Raw genomic sequence first — 23,464 nt, 5'->3', positions numbered from 1 at the left:
ATAGCATGTATTGCTGGTTATTGTTACAGTGAAAGCTGTCTACTGTATAAGGATTCAGTCCAAAAACCAAGAGTGATCTGTAATTTCTCTGCTTCCACCACACCAACTTGGGTGGTGGCAAAGGAAAAAAGTAAACACAATGCTGGGGTTGTGTAAACACAATGCTGGGGTTATTTTGACTATGGCAGACCAACACGGCTACCCATCTGTAACAATGCTGGGGTGTATGTTGTGGTAAATGTTTACATGCAAGTTTGTGTGGCCATAACCAGCTTTTGACCACATTCATTACTGGCATCCCTGTCTGATTGTTTACCTTTGGGCCAAAGGTTAGCCACTCCTGATTTAAGAGAAAGTACTTAAATTGGACCAATTTAATGTTAATGGGACAAAATCCCATTCCCATGTTAAACTGAGTGTTTTAGTATAAACTAGAATTGCAGCAATGTTGACAAATGTCTTGCATAAATGCAACTATTTTAGAAGTCGCATTGATTCAAATGAAACTTATATCCAGGTAAGTATGTAAAGGACTGGAGTCTAACAGCGGCATTCTCAACCATCACCATCTTTGCTGATGGAGGTTAGGATATGCTGGCGGGGGACATTTCCTGACCTGGGGAAGGGCGTGCTATGCAGCAGTTTATTTTGCCAGCGGTGGTTCCACCAGTGGTATCAAGCTCAGGGCCCCAAACAGGGCGTTTACTAGGGCAGAGCAAAGCCACCGGATCCCAAATTGTTTCGTCCCCGGCCGGTGTTTCTTGCCAGAGGCGAAATTGATTAAGCGGACTCCTCGGCGTGAGTCTCTGCAAAAAACCCAAACCCAAGCATGTTCAGGGCGGGCTGTGGGCAACTCTGAAAGCTTCCGCCTGCTGGGTTGGGAAATCGACAAATCCTTCCTCGCTCGAGAAGGACAATGGGGCGGCTCGTCGATTTCCTCCCCTCCTCCCCTGCCTGTGCTGCCTCGGCTTCTGCCTGAGGGAAAGGCGCAAAAGCGCAAGCGCCGGGGAGAAGCTCCATTGGCCGCCTCCTCCCCGCTAAGGCCCGGCGCTCCACGCAATTAGACTGAGCCAGGCGCGCCTTTTCGAGGCGAGAGAGAGACAGAAGGGGAAAGAATTTGCTCGCGCCGTCAGTGCAGCTGCTGGCCAGGGGAAGCCGCTGCTTCGCCTCCTCCGCTGCTTTAATCGTAGCAGCAGCAGCAGCAGCAGCAGCGAGCTCGGCTGACGGAGCGAGGCCGCCGAGATGTTCGTGGCGCGCAGCATCGCGGCCGACCACCGCGACCTCATCCACGACGTTTCCTTCGACTTCCACGGGCGGCGCATGGCGACCTGCTCCAGCGACCAGAGTGTCAAGGTGCGGGGATGCGGAGAGCGCGCGAAGGCCGCGGGCCCCGGGCTGCCTCCCCGCGTGAATCGGGCTGGACCCGCGCGGGGCCCGTTGACGCCCATGCTCCTCCGGCCGGCCTCTTTCTCTCTCGGGCTAGACCACGCGCTGCCCCTCCGCTGGTTGCTGGCCGGCTCCTTCGGCCAGGCCTCAAGGAGGGCGGGCTGCTGCAGGGGCTTGGCCACTTCTGCCTGCGCTGGGTAACAGGTGGTCATGAGGGGGGGGGGGCTTGTAGGAGGACCACGTTTTATAGCAGCCTTTTTACAACGGAAGAAATAACAAATTGTAGGACATGAGAAAGTCCCCGTTTTGTTTTTGTAGCGCGGGAGAAAACCCAACAAACCCAAAACAGGCCTATGGACTGATTTGGGTGGCAACTTCAAGTTACAGTACTTGAACTAATAATAAAAAAGGCAGGGTGCATGTGGTAAGAAAGAAATGGTTAAGTACTTCTCTAGCAGCGTGTCTTGTCTCCTGTCCTCTGGCAAAAGTTCCACGGGATTCGGTGGGGCTTACTTCCAGATAGCAAGGGTGCATACGCCTCTGTCTTTAATCATCTTTCTGTATTTTGGACCAGTGCAATGCAATTATACTTAAAGGGTTTTCAAAGGCAATGTTGGGTAAGTCATGGTAGATGGAAGAGTCACAACTTATTAATGGAGAAAGCAAGTAATAATGGAGGATGATGGACATGTTCAGAGGCTTTTTCACTAAACATGCAATTAGTGCGACTGTAATTTTTCTGATTTTTGTTTTGTGTTAATACCCATGGGTCCATCAGAAGATTTGTGTGGCCTTGTAACATGTACATACAGTAATAAGTTGTTTGCTTTTAAAAAGTGGCTTGAGATTATTTTCCAGACAGAGTTTTGCAGTACAGGTTTGCAATAGGTGTAGACAATTTGGATTTATTTTCCTTAATGGGAATTAGTGATTTGGGATTAATAATGATTTAGGCTGAAATCCTAACCATGTTTACTCAGAAGCCAGTCCTATTGAATTTAATGGAGTTTACACCCAAGTAGGTGGGTTAGGATTGTAAATCATTCTTCAGTGTTCACCCCTCTTAACCTGGGAGTAAACCCCATTGAATTAAAACTTGTGAGTAGACATAGTCAGAATGCTGTGTAAGTGTGTACTAGCTGAGATATAGATTGATCCTCTGTTTACTCAGAAGTAAGTTGAACTGAGCTCAATGGGACTTTCAAGTAAGGATACAGTACTAGCTTTGCAGCTGAGAAAGGACACAGACTAGAGGTGTGTATTGTGCTGACTTTTACCTAGAGTAAACCTACTAAAATTAATGGATCTCAGTTGTTTCAGTGGGACTACTGTTGGATGCAATTCAGAGTAATGTTCATTAGGGGTGTGTATGCATATTCTCTATATTCTCTATATAAGAATTATAATATAATGACTCGTGTTTAGCTGACATGTAAAGTTTGCAGGTCAGTAATTATGTGTTCACTTGGAAGTAACTCCCACTGTGGTAAATGAATTTATTTCCCAGGTAAAAATGCAGAGTTTTAATGATAAAATTGATGTATCTTGCTTTATATAGGACAATATATTGGAAAGACTAACCATTACTTCTAAGACCCATTTTGCACATGACAATTTTCCTGCATAAATATTGTTCCCATGTAGAAATTTATGTGCACCGTGTCATCCTGCACATGTAGATGTCTGCATGTAGTGGGATGCTATGATTAGCTGTAACTTCCCAATGTACCGTATATTCAGCAAATACTTATGGGCTATGCCATATAACCTTTTCATACACAGAAGCAGTGTTAGAAACTGGGAAAGAAAAGCTAGGAGCCAAATGGCTTCTGAGACCTGGGTTGAGGGCACCAAAACAATGTCTAGTCACCATTGGGGGTGGGTGGGTTCAGCAGCATTTTTTATTTTGATAAGCATGAACTAATATGCAATTCACATAAGTGGCACATTGTTAATACCACATTTTTAGCAGAAATTGTTAATACATGTTTTATTTGGTGTTTATATTAAAAATACTGGTACCATACTTCGGTTTTCAAAACACTCTACTTTTAATTGTTGAGGCTTCAAAGCACATACATTTCAGTAACCCTTGAGAGTGCTCACAAATGGAGAATCTTTAAGCACAAAATGTGCTTGGCACCCTGCTGATTTCGAATCCTGCACAGAAATTACATCTGTGTCAGAAAATGGTATAAGTAGCCTCAAGGATTCCAAGTGGTCCAATGTTGGGGCCAGATACTCTTGTGGTTCTAGTGAACAGAGGCAATTCCAAATTGGAATAGCACACACACTCACTGTCCTTTTTATAGAGAAATCTATGCACAATTCTTATTTGACTCACATATGAGTTGATATTATAGAAGAGCATTTGTGGTTTAACATCCTTCTGGGACTCCACAAACCTTGGGATCACTGTACCTTCTCTAACTTTTGAATAAAATATTTAGATATTGAGGCATCAGGCATAAGCCTGCATTTTATTAATGTTTGATCAGGACTTGTATATTAAAGAGAGAGCTTAAAGATTTTCAAAAGTTTCATGCCAGGCACAAGACCAGCTGCTTAGAGAACCTTGACAGTGTTTTCCTCCTAGACAAAGGGGCCCCTTTGATTTATAGCAGAAAACAATTCTCAAAGTCGTAAAAGCTGGAATTACAGACTGAGTGAGGACACTGACCCTACATGTTACAGAAGATAAAAAAGGCAGAGATAAACATAATTAATAGTTGATAAATAGTAAAATAATACCAATGTGCCTCCCAGTAAAATGAGCCAGATCTTCTTTCTAAGGTTAAAAGGCCAAGACCAAATGGAGAAGCATCTAGCTGGCAGAAAGAGAGCCTTTTTGGGAAGTCTTTTTAAAGCATTTTTGGGAAGTCTTTTTAAAGCTGTTTCTTTCTTAAACTGAGAGAGTTTGAGGGCAATAAATGTTGGGAAGAGCTAATGGGAAAAGCAACTGGCTGGAGAAGGGGGGAGTGTAAACTGAAGAGGCTTCTTTTAAAGCGGTTTTTTACTGTGTTCCTTTTTACTGAGTTCCTTTTCTACTTTACAAAGGCCTTATTCCTTTTAAAAGGCTACCTATGTTATGTATTAAATATATTGTCTTAAATGTAATTATGCAAAGGATTTAACAAATGCTAGATTCTTATTTCATATAGTTGTAAGAGTTGTAATTAAGTCAGCCACCAGTCTAGCCCCCCTTGCCAGACAAGAGACGCCATCCAAGCAGTCCTGATATATTAGTTGTCAGACATTTGTTTAGAAACCTTCAAATGAAGGAGATCTTTCAATGTTGATGTGAAACTCAAGATCCTTGACATATGTTTAAGATAAAAATTTAAGATTAACCATTTGTTTTAGAAGGCAATAGGGCAAGGAGGGCAAGAGGTGAGCTGGTAATTAAGATTCCTTGTTGAGACACATGTAAGATATATTACTACTTATTTGTCATTTATAGATGTAACAATATATAGCTCTTTGTGTTCCATATAAGGACAGGAGGATATGGGTGTATCTTTTAGGATTGGTTATAGCAATCAGCCAATAGGAAATCCAACCAGGCTGATTGGACAGAGGCAGCCAAAGGAGGAGCAAAGGGGGCTGGATTAAGGGAATATAAGTGCTGGCCATAATGGCAGGAGGCCAGGCCAGAGCTTGGTAACCATATACCACTGTGCCTCTCATTTATTTGTCTGACAAATAAATTATTATTTTAAATTCTCTATTGCTGCGTTGAATATTTCATTCCAGCTAAGCGTTAACCACAAGCAGGGTGCTACAATATTGTTTGGTTTTCTTAATAGGTTTGGGACAAAGGTGAAAATGGAGAATGGCACTGTACTGCCAGCTGGAAGGTAAGGGCTGAAACCTGGAAAAATCAGTTGCATGCAACAGTTTGTGGCATAAGAAGCCACAGTGTAGCTATGCATGTTCACTCAGCAGTAAATTTTTGTTTGTTCAATGGGGCTTACTCCCTTGTAGTTTCTTAAGGATTGTAGCCCGAATGTGTAACCCAATAATAGTCTGCAGCTATAATTTGGTGTAAATTACTTTACTTTTAACTGCTAAGTCAGTCCCTATGAATGTTTAACTACACAAAACTGCTGGGATGGAATTTGCAGTTTCCTCTCTGTTGAAACTATAAAGATGCTCATGTATACAGATGTTCATGTTTCTGTTCAGATTTGCAAAAATGTTTTCCTTGAATTTTCCATTAACACTTTCCATATTTCCAGTCTGTTTCTTCAATATGCAGATCCTTTTCCGAGATGGCTAGCAGTATATGAATCACAAAAACATCCCTCTTCTTATTAAAATAAATTTGATGGAGGTCTCTCATGTTGTGCTGACTTTTGGATATGGTAGAAACTCCTACCTATCCCAAAGCTCAGTGTCGTATGAGTTATTCTTTATGTCCATCTCATCAAGTCCTTTTGTATATGCCACTTGGGAAGTACCATATTTTTCAGTGTATAAGACACTCACATGTATAAGACGACCCCTATTTTTTGGGACTGCAACAGAAATTGGGGGAGGGGAGGAGGAATTGCCCAAAGTTCTTGAGCTTTTTGTGGGGGAGATTGCCAAGAGTTGTTGAGCTTTTTTTGGGGGGGTCCACCGGCCACCAATCCCTTTACAGCCTGCCCACCACTGCAAATCGCACACATCACCATGACCACCAAACATCTGCACGCTCACTGCCAAAAGCCCACCTGCCCACTCGGCACAACCGCAGCCGATTGCACGCATGACTCGCTGCTGCCATGAATCGGCCGCCCAATTGCCGCAGCCAATTGTCAGCAGGCCTTGCCTCAGCAACCGATCACACACCCAATCGCCGCTGCTGATCTCCTGCTGGCTGCTGCCACCAAACCCCCCCCCCCCCCCGCTATCCGTGTATAAGATGACCACAATTTTTGCCTATTGTTTCTAAGGAAAAAACATTGTCTTATAAACGGAAAAATACGGTATCTCTTGTGACACAAAACTGTGGATCAGGCAAAAGGAGCACAGCACATGGTTTGCCTGCTTCAAACCATGGTTTTGTGTGGCATTCAAATGTGGCCATAATGTATCCATGTGGAAAATTGCCTTCAGGGTCCACTTCAAATATTATGGGTGCATGAACTTTGACCCTATTACCTCAGTTAACTGGGTAGGTGGTATACAACATGGAATCCTGGAATTGTAGGGTTGGAAGGGACCCTGAGGATCATCTAATCCAACTCCCTGCAATACAGGAATATTCAGTTGTCCCATACATTTTAGTTTGTGTTTTGGAAATGGATCAGTCAAGGGGAGGACTGTAAAGGGACTTTGATGTTTGATACTTAATTTATATTGCTGTTATTATTTTTCCTCCCAGCCTGCAAAGGTGCATACGTTAAAACATTTTCAATTTTAGTCTTTGGTTTTCAAGTTCCAGTTCTGCTTACCTTTCCAGACACATAGTGGATCTGTGTGGCGTGTTACATGGGCACATCCAGAGTTTGGACAGGTCTTGGCTTCCTGCTCTTTTGACAGAACAGCTGCTGTATGGGAAGAAATAGTAGGCGAATCAAATGATAAACTTCGAGGGCAAAGTCATTGGGTAAGGTTTGAAGAATGACAGTTCTAATGCACTCATTTCTCACATATAATTTATAACATTGTTGCTGCCTCGAGGATTTACTTTGCTAAATTTCACAGTTAAGAGATTTATTATAAATGTTTTTAAAGAAATGTTATATATTCACAAAGCTACATATTTGAATATATATAGATATATTTAGTTTGATTTGTTTACTATACATGGCTTTTGACGAATCATAAGCTTGGACCCTACATTTTTCTTCTATTCAGACAAGGAGATGTGTGATTTCTACCAACTTCTCTCCATCTGCAGTCCCACATCACATATCCTACACCAATCTCAAGAGTTCCTCAACTCTCAGGAGCAGATTTTTGGGAGGTGTAGGGAGTTGCAGAGAGGAGGTGACAAAGCCCCATTATGTGAACAGAACTCCATTCCTTTTGTGTAATAAAAGTTAAGATCCAAGCTGTAGCTCTGGTGGGATGTTGATTATCCTGTTAATCCACATGATTGGGGTGAGGTTGGGGTTGAAGAGTATGGGAGAGCAAAGGCCATGATTCAAATACCACTGACAGTCTTCTGCGTACGCACAGAAACATTTTAGCTCTCTCCTTCCAGCAGCTGCATTTACTGCCTCCTGAAAAGCCCTCCTCCAAGGTTGGGGGCACCCCTAGACCTGGATCCTAGAGCAGAGACTGCCTAATGCAGCCCTTTGACACTAGCCAATCTGACCTGGCAAAAAATGAATTGTCTTACTCAAATTCAAGTATCTATTAGTTTTAATTCTGATTAGCTTCTACTATTTGCTTGGCTCTTACCTTTAGTATTAACAATGATCTGCCCATCGCAGTATACAAGAGTATTCCTTATGCTTACAGCTAGAATGTATTTCAATTGAATTTTTCATAATATCAAATGAACATACTTGCTCTCCTTAACTTTGGAGCTTGTAAGATTTCTAATACAGTTATGTTTCATGGTTATGTTTTTCATAAAATTTATCAAACGTGTAGTATCTTACCTGTTTACAGATAAAAATTTAGCTCTCTATTCTAAAGTTTATTTACCTAAATAAATAAATGATGGTGCATCTAAAAATCTGTTTTCCTTCTTCTAATGACTGCTCCATTGATTATCTTTAGGTGAAGAGGACTACTCTGGTTGACAGTAGGACATCAGTTACAGATGTAAAGTTTGCTCCTAAGCATATGGGCCTGATGCTGGCAACATGTTCAGCAGATGGAGTTGTTAGGATATATGAAGCACCAGATGTTATGAATCTCAGTCAGTGGTCACTTCAGCATGAAATCTCATGTAAACTAAGCTGCAGTTGTATTTCTTGGAATCCTTCAAGGTAAGCTATCAATTCCCTTGACAGGCTAATCAGAAAGTAAAGAGGGAGGGAAACCCTAAGGGTAATTGGCTTGTTTCCTCCTTGTATAATATTTATTTAAATTCTTGACTGTAAAATAGTGGTGCTGGGTCTAAAAGGAAATCGAGACTGTTGAATAGTTAGACTAGGTGATGCAAAAAACCTTTCTGTCTGAGATCCTACCATCAGGTGTCCACTGTGCATGTTGTTTTTTAAGAGAAAAGGTATTGAAGAATTTATTTTCATCATCAGAAATCCTCTGTAAGAACATTCCATTTTGCATTTGCAGCTCTCGCGCTCATGCACCTATGATAGCTGTAGGAAGTGATGACAGCAGCCCAAATGTGCTGGCAAAAGTTCAGATTTATGAATACAATGAAAATACCAGGTAAGAGGAAGAAAACAAAGCAACTTTCATTTTAAAACACGTCATAATATTGCTTCACAACATCATTTGTTCTTCTGAGACTTGAACATGTTTAAATGGTTTGCTTAAACCATAATTTGGTACTGATTCTAAGTTTATACTATGGATCACCAGTGGTCCCTCCAAATGGCATGTGTGACCATTTATAGCAAATTCCACCCACCTGCCAATCATACGATGCTAATTACTGTCACCTGTCCTCATTCTAATCTGCCTTGCAGCTTTTTCTAAAGTTCCCTCCAAAGTATATGTGAAATACAGTTAAAGATGATCCCGCCTGTTTCTGACCCACACATACTATTGGCATGTGGTCTCCAGAATGTTGACCACGTTTGAATCTGACCCTTAGGCTGAAAGTGGTTCTCCGTTCCTGCTATAAACCGATGGCAGGCTTATTTCAAGCCTTAATGTCATGCTGGGAGTGCATGGGAGGGGGAAATCACAGCAGGGAAAGAAGATTTTAACCTACTTGCTTTCTGTAAGATCTCCCCTTCCTTAGCATTGTGGCTAGGAAAGAAAAACCCTAACATTTTCCCAAGCCTGATTCTGGTAGTGGGTGAGGCTCAGTATTCCCCGCCTCTCTCTGTGGGTGGTGTTTGTATGTGTGCATTTGCTCTCTGCCTGTTCTGGCCACACCCAGTTCTGTTCTGGTTCTGCCACGGCAGGCATTTGACCTTCAGAAAGTTGGCTGCAAGGGGACATGACCTTCTTGCTGCAGGGGGTTCCCCACTTCTGCTGTATAGCTAATGTTCAAGTTGAGGCTGAGGGAGAAGTAACTTGCCAATGCTCCATGATAATTTAATGACAGAAGTTGGGCTTGAACAACAATCTGTAGAGAATACTGAATATTTTAGCTTTCCTAATAATATGCTATTATTTTCCTTAAAAGTTTTGCAAGGCTACATTTAATTAATTAATGCCAACCATAAAAATCCTATCCTGTGTATTTTATTCCAAATATAGAGTCTGTTGACAAAACAAAGCAGCTTTTTCTACTCAAAGATCCAAACTCTCTATAATAAGCTTGATTTGACTAATTGGGAATAGTGAGTGATGTTGAAGTAATGAGAAACATATGATCTGTGGAAAGTTTCCCCCTTCCTATGGTTTTAATTTTTTTGGAATCTAAGAGTACAGTCTGTTTTTTTCTGCTATGAATCAACAGACTTGCCATTCTGAACTTCAGTACCTCAGAAAGAATTTCCATAGCACTGCCTATTAAATTCATTGAAGTAAAAAGACAACTTGTGTATTTAATGTTTCTGATTCAAGTCAGTGTCATTGTTGAGTGACCTGGTCCCATCCTCTTGTTTTTCATAACAACAATCAGTTGTCACTTGAACGCTTCGTAACATGGCAATAATTTTGTAGCAAATTGTACATCCCAGACATCAAATAGTACAAATTATAGTACACATACATTCTAGAAAAAAAGGATTATTATCTAGAGCAGTGTTTCCCAAACGTTTTTGGGCAACGGCACACCTGTGTACTGAAAAAAAATCTCGCGGCACACCACCATTAAAGCCCCGCCCCGTGACGTCAGCGCGCAGCGTCACGCCGGGAGGGACGCACAAAAGTGAAAGTTTTTTCCCTCCCCCTTGCCGGGGAACCTCCAAGCTTTGGGCAGGCAGGCAGGCAGAGCTGGGAAGGGGGTTTCCAGGGGACACGGCAGCTTCTCGAAAGGCTTCTCTCAGCTGCGCTCAATCCTCCTCGGAGAGGATTTCCCCTCCGGTCCCATGCCTTCGTTTGGGGCATCGCTCCGGCTGCTCCCTCTCCCGCCGCGCAGGAGCGATGCCTCTCTCTGGCTCTCCCTCCGCGCAGGCTGAGGGAGGGAGGGAGGTGCGCGTGTGACCCGTCTCTGCTGGGAGACCAAACCCAGCGAGGCAGAGTCGCGCGGAGGCGCCCAGGCAGCGCTGCCGGCTGCGAGGAGGAGCGCCAGGCAGCAGCAGGAGGCGCGGCCTCTCCTCGCCGCCGCCGCCCCGCCTCTTGCCGCCCGACTCGCCCGCCTCCCTCCAGGCATCTCGCGGCACACGAGGCAACGTCTCACGGCACACTCGTGTGCCGCGGAACACCGGTTGGGAAACACTGATCTAGAGAACACTTTTTTAAAAATACTTTCATGGGACAATTTACCGATAATGTTGTTATAAAAACAGTTTGGGGGGGAGCTTTAATGTGTTTCTCTGTTTAGAAATTAATACACTGTCTGTCTCACTTTTCAGGAAGTATGCAAAAGCAGAAACACTTATGACAGTCACAGACCCTGTGCATGATATTGCATTTGCTCCAAACCTGGGAAGGTCCTTCCATATATTGGCTGTAGCTACCAAAGATGTGCGAATTTTCACATTAAAACCACTAAGGTGAGTTTTTGACATACATATCCTATAATGTGGAAGCAGATATTTGGTATTTTCTTTCTTTCAGCTATGGAACTAATTGTCCTCATGGTTAAGAACCTTGTAAGCTTATTCAATATTCAGTACAGTAATCCTTTTTTTAAAGCAGCACACAAAAAAGGGCAAAACATTGTTTACTTTCTGTAATTAAAAGAATGGATGTATTTTAAGCAGATCAAACTCTAATATACAATTTTGCTTTCAACAGAAAGGAACTGACTTCTTCATCAGGCCTGACAAAATTTGAGGTCCAGTTAGTGGCTCAGTTTGATAACCACAATTCTCAGGTCTGGCGTGTAAGTTGGAACATTACAGGCACAGTGCTTGCATCTTCAGGAGACGATGGGTGTGTAAGGCTTTGGAAAGGTAAGCGTTCCTTCAGAATTCTCTGTGTGATTAAATGTTGAATTATTAGAAGACTATGGCTCCAGTCTTAAGCATACATAGTATTAACCTGCTTAGGAGTGGCTAGAGTTAGATTTTTAAAAATATAATGTGTTTTAGGAGCTATATCATTAGTTATACTATTTTAACTGTCATAAAAATCTCTTTCTCAAGTCACAATTGCATATTTTTTTTTGTTCATTCCCACCCTGCAGCTAACTACATGGACAACTGGAAGTGTACTGGAATTTTGAAAGGTAATGGGAGTCCAGTCAATGCTAGTTCCGCTCAGCAGGGAGTTTTTAATGCTCCTTTAGGCACAGCCAATTCAAGCCTCCAGAATTCAGTAAACGGAACATCTGCTGGCAGGTATGCCACTTCGTATGTACATTCTGCAATTTAAAAACTCTTTGTTTTGTCAACACCCACCATTAATCTCCCTAAAATCTTAAGCATCATTTTGGCTTTCATATGTGTCAGGGGTTCAGAAGCAGAGACGCAGAGAAGGGTGGAAACAGAGAGCGAGGGGGAGGAAGCCGAAGGGAGAATGAGTGATGATGACGACCCGAGATCTCCAAGCCTAAGCAGTGAGTCAGAGGACTCCCAAAAGGGAGCCCCAGTGAGCAGAGCAAGGGGGGGATCCGGGGGGACACCCCAGGAGGAAGGGAACAGAGGAGATTCAGAGAGCAGCAGCTGGAAGTCGGGACCCACGCTCAAGACTGAGAGCAGCAGGGAGGAAGGCAGCCAGGCATCGGGTTCCGGAGGCCGTCAGCAGGAGGGAGGGCACGAGTCAGGGGTGGTCACGCCCTCCTCAGAGAGCGAGGCAACGGTCAAGAGGAAAGTAGAGAGTTGGGCGCGCGCGCCAAGTTCAAATGCAGCGGAAGCTGGAGCAGTAAGCAGCCCGGAGAGTGAGCCAGGTCCCAAAGCCCGCCGAAAGGAAGCGGAAGGATCAGGGGGGTCAGCGTCAGAGGAGAGTAGAAGGGAGGAGTCCCAGGGGGGCAGAAGGACCCAGAGACGTAGGGAGAGGCGAAGGAGGTGGAGCAAGGCTAGGGTATTAAGCTGGTGTGCAAGAGGCGGGGACTCAGATGGGTCTTCGCCGACCTAGGGCAGAAGGTGTAGAGCTGCACGCTGCAGTTCGGAAATGAAACCTGTAACTCAATAAAGACTCTTTTAAAGTGGACGCTGTGTGGCGTGGTCCTATGTGAGCTGGGACCTGGTAGCAGCTCTGACAGTAAGACCCATCTCTTCAAAGCTTCAGAAACCTGAAACCTCGCAGCGGGAGCAGAAGCCGCTAGGGGAGGAAGAGGGGTGTCTGTAAGCAAGCTCACAAAGGTTAGCAAGATGACGGAAGAACAGAGGATCTCCGCGCTGCAAGAGGCAGTGACCCAGTTGTCCTCAGAGGTATTGGCTTCCAAGAAACGGGAGGAGGAGACTACAGCCGCCTACAGAGACCTACACGCCAGGTTTGAAATGCTTGTTAAGCAAGGGCAACCGGGACCCAGACCGGAGGGCGTGGGATTGGCACGGAGAGCAGGAGGGCTTGTGGCTCACTTCGATGGGACTTTGCAACAGTACCCTAATTTTAGAGCAGACGTAATGTGCGCACTGCAACTGCTGGCAAAAGACTTTAGAGATGAGGAAGAGAAGGTGGGGTTCATATTGTCCCATTTGCATGGGGATGCCAAAGCCTGGCTGCGCAATTTGTGGAGGGATAAAGATCCGGCGCTTCAGAATGCAGATGCCTTTATCAAAGCGATGGATGCGTGTTTTTTGTCTACTATTGATGTGGATCTTGCCAGACGGGAGATTCATGGACTAAAACAAGGGAGGGCGAGCGTCCGGCAGTATCACGCCCGATTTTTTGCGCTGGTCAGTGCTTTAGAATGGGATCGGGATTCGCCCCCTGTCAGAGACCTCTTCTGGGAGGGTCTAAGTTCTGCGGTTAAGGATGAAATTGCAAGGGGGGAGAGGCCCCGAAGCACGCAGGAGGTGGTCCAAAGGGCGCTGACTGTGGGGGTGCGGCTGGAAGAACGTCCATGGTGCAGAGATGAAGGACGTGGAGGGCGCGAAGCAGCGAGAAGTTTCTCTTTCGTTCCGAGGGAAGCAGCGCGTGCGCAATCCACACCTCCGCCAGGAGGGGGAGGGGAACCGATGGAGGTTGGAGGTGCAAGGGCTCAGTCAGCAGCCAGAGCCCTAGCACCGGCAGCAGTGAAAGCGAAGCCTCCTAGAGGGAACAGGAAGTGTTACATCTGCGAGGATCCAGGCCATTTGGCGAAGGAGTGTCCCCGGAGGCTCCACAAGCACACTGCAGCCTCAGCAATGGTGACTGCAGCAACGCAGCAAGGAGAACCACAGCAGGGAAACGACGATGTCTGGCTGGAGACGGAGGCACTGGGGCCCAGCCAGACGCATCTGTGAAGCAGCCCCCAGCGATATTGCAACCCACGGATCCCCTCCCACCCAAACCAGTGGTGCAGCTCACAGCGTCTCTCCAGCTACCCAACGGCGTCACTATCGAAGTGCCGCTTTCTGTGGATTCTGGAAGCAACGCAGACTTTATAGCGCAGAGCTTTGTGGAGCAGCACGCTATACAGCTATTGCCTGCCACTCTGCCCCTGCAAGTCGTCACAGTGGATGGCAGAGAGTTGCTAGGGGGGCAGGTGGTGAAGCAGACGCCACCAATGGTGATGCGCCTTGGCAACCACAGGGAAGTCATCAGTTTTAATGTCACCCAACTGTCGGACACGCCCATTGTGTTGGGCATGAGTTGGCTGGACAGGCACAGTCCGACACTGGCTTGGTACCAGAGACAACTGATCTTCGGCTCCTCTTATTGCGCAGAACACTGCATCCTGCCCCGACGGGAGGGAGAGGAGGAGGAATCACAACTGCAGTTGGGAACGTTGCAAGCGGTCCCCCACAAATACGCGAACTTTTTGGAGGTCTTCTGCGAGAAGGAGGCGGACAAGCTACCCCCTCACCGGCCATATGACTGCAAGATTGACCTCCTACCGGGGGCGACGCTGCCGAAGGGGCGGCTATACTCCATGTCTGAAGATGAAATGCAGGAACTCAAACAGTTCATCAAGCATAACCTGGAGCGTGGCTTCATCAGAGAGTCCAAGGCAGTGGGGGGCAGTCCCGTTTTCTTCGTGAAAAAGAAAGACACGCCCCAAAAAAGACTCGTTGTGGACTACCGCCTTTTGAACCAGATGACCAAACCGTCTGATTACCCCATGCCCAGGATTGACGACCTCCTCGCGACGGTGCGCAAGGGACGCGTGTTCACCAAGTTGGACCTACGAGGGGCGTACAATCTCATCCGCATGCGGGAGGGCGATGAGTGGAAGACGGCCATGTTCACACCGCTGGGCACCTACGAGTACAGGGTTTTGCCCTTTGGATTACAAAATGGCTCTCACTGTTTTCAAGCTTTTATGCATCACGTGTTGGAGGGACTCCTCTACAAGACATGCGTCTGCTTCCTGGATGACATCCTGATTTTCTCGGACTCGCAGCAAGCTCACGACCGAGACGTGAGGGAGGTGCTCAGCAGGTTGCAACAACATAGACTGTACGCCAAGCTGGAGGAGTGCCAGTTCGACACGAAGGAGGTGGATTTCCTGGGATACAGGTTGTCGGACAAGGGGATAGCCATGGACAGCACCAAGGTTCGTGCGGTATTGGATTGGAAGAGCCCGCGCAACCGGAAGGAGGTCCAGCGGTTTGTCGGCTTCGCCAACTTCTATCGCAAGTTTATCAAGGGGTTCGCGATGCAGACGGCAGCAATTACGGACACGCTCAGCTCCAAAAAAAAGAAATTCATCTGGACGGAGCAGGCGGAGCAGTCCTTTCAAGCGCTCAAGCGTCTCTTCGCATCGGAGAAGCAACTGCTGCATATCGACCCCAGTAAACCGTTGAGGGTAGAGACAGACGCGTCAGACAGAGCCGTGGGAGCTGTTCTGCTGCAGCGAGACCCGCAGGGGGTGTGGCGGCCGGGAGCGTTCTACTCCAGAAAGCTCAGCAAGTCGGAGCAGAACTACACCATCTGGGACAGGGAGTTGCTAGCCATTCATGCAGCTTTCAAGGCGTGGAGGCACTTCCTAATCGGCGCCAAGCACACGGTGCAGGTCTGCACGGACCACAAGAATCTGGAGCACTGGCGCACGGCTCAGTTCCTGAACCAGAGGCAGATACGTTGGGCGGAGTTCTTTGCTGACTTCAATTTCCGAATAGAGTACGTCCCAGGCGACACCAACATCATGGCGGATGCACTGTCCCGAAAACCGCAATACCTAGAAGAGGTGACGCCAGCGGCGGCCATGCACATCTTCGCACCGACGGCGTGGGCGTGTGCCTCAGCTACAGTAGACCTGGATGCGGTGCGACGTGCATTGCGGGACGACTCATTCGCACAAGACAAGATGGCGGAACTGCTCAGAGGCACGGCTACCACGGACGAGTTCCAGGTGCGGGACGGCTTGCTCCTACGCAAAGGGGCTGTCTATGTACCAGGAGACGACCTTCGCGCCAAGGTACTGCAACAGTTGCACGACGCACCCACGGCCGGTCACTTTGGCACAGAGAAAACGATGGAATTAGTCGCGAGAGACTTCTGGTGGCCCAGGCTGAGAGGGGAGGTCGCGGACTACGTCGCGAGGTGCGACACCTGCCAGAGGGCCAAGCCGGTACACAGACCACCGGCGGGACTGTTAGAACCGCTGCAAACGCCGTTTGAACCATGGGAGAGGGTGGCCCTGGACTTTGTGACGGATTTACCCAGCTCGAGAGGCAAGACAGCTGTGCTAGTGGTGGTGGACTTGTTCACCAAGATGGCACATTTCATTCCGTGTGCGAAGGTGGCCACGGCGGAACAAACCGCCAAACTGTTCATAGATCACGTGTTCAAAGTGCATGGCCTGCCACGGTCTATCCTGTCCGACCGCGGACGCCAGTTCATCTCGTCTTTCTGGCAGAAGCTGATGGGTTTTCTAAATGTCAAGGTCAATCTGGCATCAGCAAGACACCCGCAGACCAACGGGCAAGCAGAGAGGGTCAATGCCATCATGCAGCAGTACCTGAGATGCTATGCCAATCAACAGCCTGCGACGTGGGTGGATTACCTGCCGCTAGCCGAGTTCGCTTACAACAACACGAAGCACGTGTCCACAGGAGTGACGCCGTTCTTTGCCAACAATGGGAGGCATCCCAGAACCTTCCCGGGACTGGAGAGAGTGGGGGAAGGAGAACCACAGACGGCGGACGCGTTCGCGTCAGAGCTGCAGGCGGTCCACGATCAACTCAGACGGCAGCTGGAGCTAGCTAAGCACGCCTACAAGGTGCAAGCTGACAAGCACAGGCGGGTTGGCGAAGTGATCCAAGTGGGAGACTGGGTCTGGTTGGCAGCCCACGCAGTGCCGACCAGGTCACTTGCCAAGAAGAAGTTGGGGCACAAGCAAATCGGTCCGTACCAAGTCGAAGCGCAGATCAACCCGGTAGCCTTCCGACTGGCGCTGCCGGAGGGTTCCAGAATGCATCCGGTGTTCCACAGGTCGGTGCTCACTCCCTACAAGGCACCTCACAGGTTCCAGGAGCCAGGGACGGCGCCAAGTCCGCTCCGGGAACGGACGGAGACGCGGGGGGTGAAGCACCAGGACCACATCAACGAGGTCACGGAGATTTTGGACTCCAGATGGGGGGAGGAGGGAGTCGAATACCTCTTAGCCAGAGAGGGCACCCGGGCCAGCGCCAATAGCTGGGTACCAGACTACGCTTTGGAGGAACCCCTGCTCAAGGACGAGTTTCATGCCCTCTTCCCACACAAACCCATGCCAGCGAGCTTCTTCGACGACTGGTTGTTCACACCCACACTTTCTTCCAGCACGTTCCATGGATTCGACTCAGAAGGGGAACCCGCACGGAGCACCCGTTCCCCAGAAGGTTCACCGGCAGGTTCGGCATCAGGCAACTCGTATTGGTGGGACGATCGACCAGAGGAGCAATGGCGCAGGAAGTGGCTGGAGATGCCAGGTCGAGCGACCGACGCAGAGACTGACATGGACGTGTTCGGGGAGGACCTCGGGTTCGAGCACGGCGGTACAGAGATGGAAGAGCAACAAGTCAACGTCGACGACCGCGAGGGGGAAGACTCGGAGGTTTTCAGTTGGCGGCCACCCACGGGGAGCGACCTGTATCCAGCATTCCCTCCCATGATGATGGAGCACCCAGCACCCACACCTGACAGCGGGGAGGGGGGAAGGGGGGGCTTCGAGGGGGGGATGGATGTCAGGGGTTCAGAAGCAGAGACGCAGAGAAGGGTGGAAACAGAGAGCGAGGGGGAGGAAGCCGAAGGGAGAATGAGTGATGATGACGACCCGAGATCTCCAAGCCTAAGCAGTGAGTCAGAGGACTCCCAAAAGGGAGCCCCAGTGAGCAGAGCAAGGGGGGGATCCGGGGGGACACCCCAGGAGGAAGGGAACAGAGGAGATTCAGAGAGCAGCAGCTGGAAGTCGGGACCCACGCTCAAGACTGAGAGCAGCAGGGAGGAAGGCAGCCAGGCATCGGGTTCCGGAGGCCGTCAGCAGGAGGGAGGGCACGAGTCAGGGGTGGTCACGCCCTCCTCAGAGAGCGAGGCAACGGTCAAGAGGAAAGTAGAGAGTTGGGCGCGCGCGCCAAGTTCAAATGCAGCGGAAGCTGGAGCAGTAAGCAGCCCGGAGAGTGAGCCAGGTCCCAAAGCCCGCCGAAAGGAAGCGGAAGGATCAGGGGGGTCAGCGTCAGAGGAGAGTAGAAGGGAGGAGTCCCAGGGGGGCAGAAGGACCCAGAGACGTAGGGAGAGGCGAAGGAGGTGGAGCAAGGCTAGGGTATTAAGCTGGTGTGCAAGAGGCGGGGACTCAGATGGGTCTTCGCCGACCTAGGGCAGAAGGTGTAGAGCTGCACGCTGCAGTTCGGAAATGAAACCTGTAACTCAATAAAGACTCTTTTAAAGTGGACGCTGTGTGGCGTGGTCCTATGTGAGCTGGGACCTGGTAGCAGCTCTGACAATATGCATCATTATTAGTAACTTTTATATCAATAGCTTGCAGATTCAGTTGTCCTAGTCTTATCTGCAGTGTCCTGTATGCAACAGATAAAATATTATAAAGAAAAACTTTCTTCTAGTTACAGTTCACATACTTCAAATGCTGAGTTCACCTGAGTATTTTGAAGACCATGCCATTAGCTCTTTTATTTTCCTACTTGCAGTACTGTGTATGCCTTTTGTTGCCCTATAATACCTTGACCACTCATTATCCTACTGTCTCTCAACTAAGGTCTCTTTGACTTCAGCCTCCTGTGCTGCTCTCCTACTTCCTGAGACTCCTTGGGAACATGACCCTCTTCCAATCCTGTTCTGCAGTAGCTCTAGGCAACCACTTTTTAAAATTAGCTTTCAACACAAGAGTCTATTTTTGGCCTGTACTCACAAACTTGATTCTGAAAGGAACCATTGTTGAGGGATCAACTTTTTGTATAGGATTGCCTCGGGCAGCTTCATACAGCCGCAACCATTTGATGGACACAATTCAGACTATATGCTGTAGATTTATGTTTTCCACACTTGTGCCCACAAATACGAGTGCTAGAAAGACAGCAATCTATAAAATTAAAGTGGTCATGTCTTCAAATCTGTTTAGTTAAATGGGGTTCTTGTGTTTCCATTTCTCCCTTATAATCTCAGAGTTACATTTCAGAGGAAAATTTTGTATTCCAGGGCACAAATTTGGAGTCAGAAATAGTAAAGCTTTAATAATGAGATATACTTGCTGTTGTGGGGTGGAAAAACCCTTTTGAAGCATATCATATTTGAAAATGGGGCTGAACTCAGACATATTGTATTGCCCTAATGATTCTATATAAAGAGAAATGTAAATGCTGAGTTTTAGAAGCAGGCTGATACAATAGAATATTGTTATTATGGCTCAGCATTCTGGTACTTTTGTTAGTAACACTACTAGTAACACTACTAACACTTTTGGAGATCAATGTCACAAACACCCTATGCTTAACAAGGAAATAATTAAAATTGTTTTGAGAAGTGATTGAAAAGATTAAAATTTAATAAACCTACCAAATACTGTTCCACAGTATTCTTATTGTGCTTATAACCATATGTGTCTAAAATTGTGATGCATTTTCCCTTCTCCATTTGTATTATGTCCTTTTTAACAGAAAGCACAGCTGAACCCAAGCTAACTGGAGTAACTTTGCTGTTTTGCTGCTTGTTGCATGCACACAGGAATGGAAAGCGAACTCCTTTTCCCCCTCCCCAGCGCCGTTTGACCTCTTCCCAAGACACCAGCAGTCTGCCTACTACTAAAAGCAAATCAAAAGGCTCTATTAAAAAACACTGTATGCGTACTTTGCTAGCCAGCACAGTATGACCTTGTTGGAATCTGTGGGGAAAAAACCAGTAACAGGGAGAGTTTTCTTGTGGAGACACTTCTCCTCTTTCTCTTCAGAAAAAGATTTTTTTTATATAAATCAGAGTGGGGGAAGTTCACCCAAGTAACAAGGATTACCATCCTTTATATTTGAGGTGTTGGGCGGGGAAAGTATTAGTGTGAAGCCGTGGTAATCAGTTGGTTTTCATTTAAATTGCTTTGAATAATTGATTTTGTTCTACATTTTGTTCAGATGAGTCTTAACCATTACATTTTTGTTAATGGATTCGCAATGTGCAAACTTAACTAAGCATTGTTGTACCTTGACAGTTGTACAGTTAGTATCTTAATTTGGAATTGCTTCACAATTAATTAAATACTATTTCAGAGTAAACAAAAAAAATTCACCAGAAGCCCCCACACTAATTAATGTCATACTTTTAGTGAGAATGATCTTACCTGATAGTTGCATGTTCCTGTGGCATGATTCCATGGAATAATTAGCAAGACTTCCTTTGGTCACAATATTGTAGTGGAGAACCATATCCATATGAATGTTTGTCATGTGGCATTGACAAGTTGCTCTGGAATTATTGTCCATTGCCTTCAAGATGCTTCATGCATTACATAGTGAGGACACACACTGCTTCTGTGCAATTGAGTTACTGCTCTGGGACAGACTGAAGCAGTGTCCTATTGCAAACATTCATCAGGACATGGCAAGAAAATGCCTTGTTTTATATAGCGGCATGTCAATGTAGCTCTAAATATGTCTTGTCTCCAGATTCTACTAACTTTGCCATTCTGTTCTGTAAATTTGTCTACATTTCCAAAGATTGTAAAGATTACAAAGTGGTGTCTTTAATATTACGGGTAAGTCATAAAAAGTGACATGTAATAGTTCTTTAAGCCTTTAATTTACCAGATGTATTTGGTTTTATCCTCCATTTTCTCCAGAATTATGTATATATGCACCCAGACTGTATTTCAGTGGAAAAGGAGTCACTTATTGTATATTGTGGAAATCTAAGCACTGTAAAAACAGGTTTTTTTCACATCTGTCCTATAAAATCTGCATTAAAGTTAATGTGGATGCAAATACAGCATAAATATATCTGCATAATTAATGTGTGCCTGTTTTTCTGCAAGTGTTTACTAAAAACATTGAGTTACATGGTTTTAAGGAGAGAGCAAACGTGTTGATACTTAGGAACTCATTTAATTTACAGATAATTTATTATTTTGCAAAATGCACATAAGGCATATCTTAATTTAGAGAGATTGTATTCGAACCAAATAGTTTCCAGACTGCCATAACCATTTTTGTTTTGATTGCGAACATGATTTTGGCCATTATATTTTATTTTTGGCATGGATTTACTAAAGCCTTCACCCCCTCCCCCCAGCATGTCTTTTCTCTTCCCCTTTGGTTCTCCTCATATTTACTACTATTCTCTTTTTTCTTGTTTTTCCTTTTTTCTTTTTTGGTGTTCCTGTCTTCATTGTTTTCAGGTATTTCTTTCCCCCTCTGGATTCCCCACGGGCTGGATCAAGATGGTCCAGTTATGCCCAGCTCCTACCTCCTGCTCCTCTGATAGAGCACTCTTGCGATGCTGCCACTGCCAATCTCCAGTATCCTCACCCTCGCAGACGATATCTCTCTCGACCTCTTAACCTTTTACGGGAACATGAAGGGGTTTAATGCACATTTAAAACTGTATTAAGGGCCTCAATCAGATGCTTGTAAAATGCTTGCGTTTCTGTCTGCTTATTATTATTTTGCATACTTTCTCCCTCCAGAATTCACTGTGCTAGCGCTTATGCACCAAATGCTAGCTCTGCTATCCAATCCATTTTCAACCATGATGAAACAAATAAGCAGTATTAGGTGTGGGTCATACACAACAGATAAGTTCAAAGTGCTTGTTCCACCATTTTTATTTTTATTTTTGTATTCAATCTACTGTGCTATTTTCATTTTAATAGATTTTGTTTGTATCCTGCATTGTTTTTGGAAATGTGTCCTTAAAACTAAATAGAACTTGAATAAAACTGTTCTACTGTGTGGAGGGGGGGGGGTGGAATCTTAATCTCCAGCATCAAACTTCTAAGTGACCAGATTCTTGAGGCTTTTTCCAGCCCTGGACATTGGTACTGAAATAGAATGCTAAAGTAAAAATGCAGTATTTGTGCATTCTGCAGCAATATAGAATTGGTAGTGTGTTTAGTCACTTGCAAACATTTTCACTTTCTTGCATAAAAATATTTACACTACGTTGTTTTATAATTGTAGGTTAATAAAAAAATGAAAATTGTGTTGTGTGGTGGTTTTATTTAAGTTGTACTTATTTCTAAATGTATAAAAGTGAATATTGGGGAGGGGGAGCTGTCAGACTTCACCTATGACCATAGGTTTATGCTGTGCACCTTGACCTGTTCTGTTTCTAGCCTTAGCCACCTTGGGTATAGTATGTGGCATCTGAAATAACATCATCCACAGAGAGAGGTAACATAATTTGTAGAGCATGAGACTCTTAATATCAGGGTCATGGGTTTGAACCTACAGTGGGCAGTAAACAACAATAGTGCACTGCAGACTTTTCTCTAGGTTGATGATATTGAATGTTTCTTGTAGAAATGTTTTCAGGTAAAGTAGAAATATGAAAGAATTGCCCAATTTGCCTTGGTGCAAAAATACAACTCGTCCTGCAGTCTTCACAATGTCTGTCCAGAAGTACAGTAAGTCTGAGGTAAAGGGTAAGGATTGCAGCTTTGGATGCAGCTAAGCAGTAATATTAATATGTGGCAAAATCCTATGCTGCTGCTGCTGCTATTTTGGTGATCACTCGAAGCTGATAAGGTAAGATTGTCTTTCATGAACACGGTCTTAATAGTGAGTCCACCAGCGACTCAAAAGTCCCACTGTGTGCTGTGGGCAGTATGTTGTTTGATTTCTACATAAATCTGCATAAAATTATGCTTCCAATACCATGGTCATCAAAGAACATCCAGTATAATTGCCTTAAAAGCTCTGCCCTCTTTCTTGGATAGGGTTGGTGTGTTCAAAGAACTGTCTTGAGTAATCCCAAAAGGCTTCATATGACCTCAGTGATTTTTTATAAAAATAATTAGTTTAAGCAGCTGATTCTGTTCCCATGCCACACTTTCTGTCATGAGGCTGATTTACAGCAATCCTTACTGAACTATTCCAATTACTGTAATTCAGAACGGAACTGCAGGAGACATTTCAGCGGGTGGTCTTGAACAAATAATTCTCAGCATCACCTAATATTTTTATTTATTAGATTTATATACCACCCTTCATAAGATCTCAGGGCCGCTGACAGAATAAAATAAAGGATAAAACAAATAAAACAGTAAATCAATACCCCCCTTCCTGTTGGCAGGATAAATTGAGAGTAAGTCTGTCGCCTTTGATTTTACGCTTTGTGACCTTATGTATATAATATAGTGTATAAAAATAACTACAGCACCGGG

General features: G+C 45.6%; 1 protein-coding gene across 4 annotated transcripts; it reads left to right on the top strand.

Annotated features, from left to right (window-relative positions):
• Positions 1-885: 885 nt before the first annotated feature.
• SEH1L (SEH1 like nucleoporin) lies at positions 886-22,278 on the top strand. Of its 4 annotated transcripts, none has more exons than XM_082236069.1 (9): positions 886-1,353; positions 5,193-5,243; positions 6,833-6,979; positions 8,104-8,315; positions 8,623-8,721; positions 10,986-11,126; positions 11,371-11,528; positions 11,762-11,915; positions 18,873-19,746. In XM_082236069.1, the coding sequence occupies exons 1-9, from the start codon at positions 1,243-1,245 to the stop codon at positions 18,898-18,900; spliced, it is 1,101 nt and encodes a 366-aa protein (XP_082092195.1). In that variant the 5' UTR covers positions 886-1,242; the 3' UTR covers positions 18,901-19,746. The 4 variants fall into 4 exon arrangements, with proteins under 4 accessions (XP_082092195.1, XP_082092197.1, XP_082092194.1 ...); XM_082236071.1 differs by having other exon boundaries at positions 890-1,353; positions 18,857-19,746; XM_082236068.1 differs by lacking the exon at positions 18,873-19,746 and adding an exon at positions 21,479-22,278 and having other exon boundaries at positions 895-1,353.
• Positions 22,279-23,464: the final 1,186 nt, after the last annotated feature.

The sequence above is a fragment of the Podarcis vaucheri genome (genome assembly GCF_965113315.1).
Source record: "Podarcis vaucheri genome assembly, chromosome: 8".
NCBI classification, from domain to species: Eukaryota; Metazoa; Chordata; class Lepidosauria; order Squamata; family Lacertidae; genus Podarcis; species Podarcis vaucheri.
Note: the sequence above shows the minus strand (reverse complement) of the source record. Positions and strands in the feature narration are given on the sequence as shown.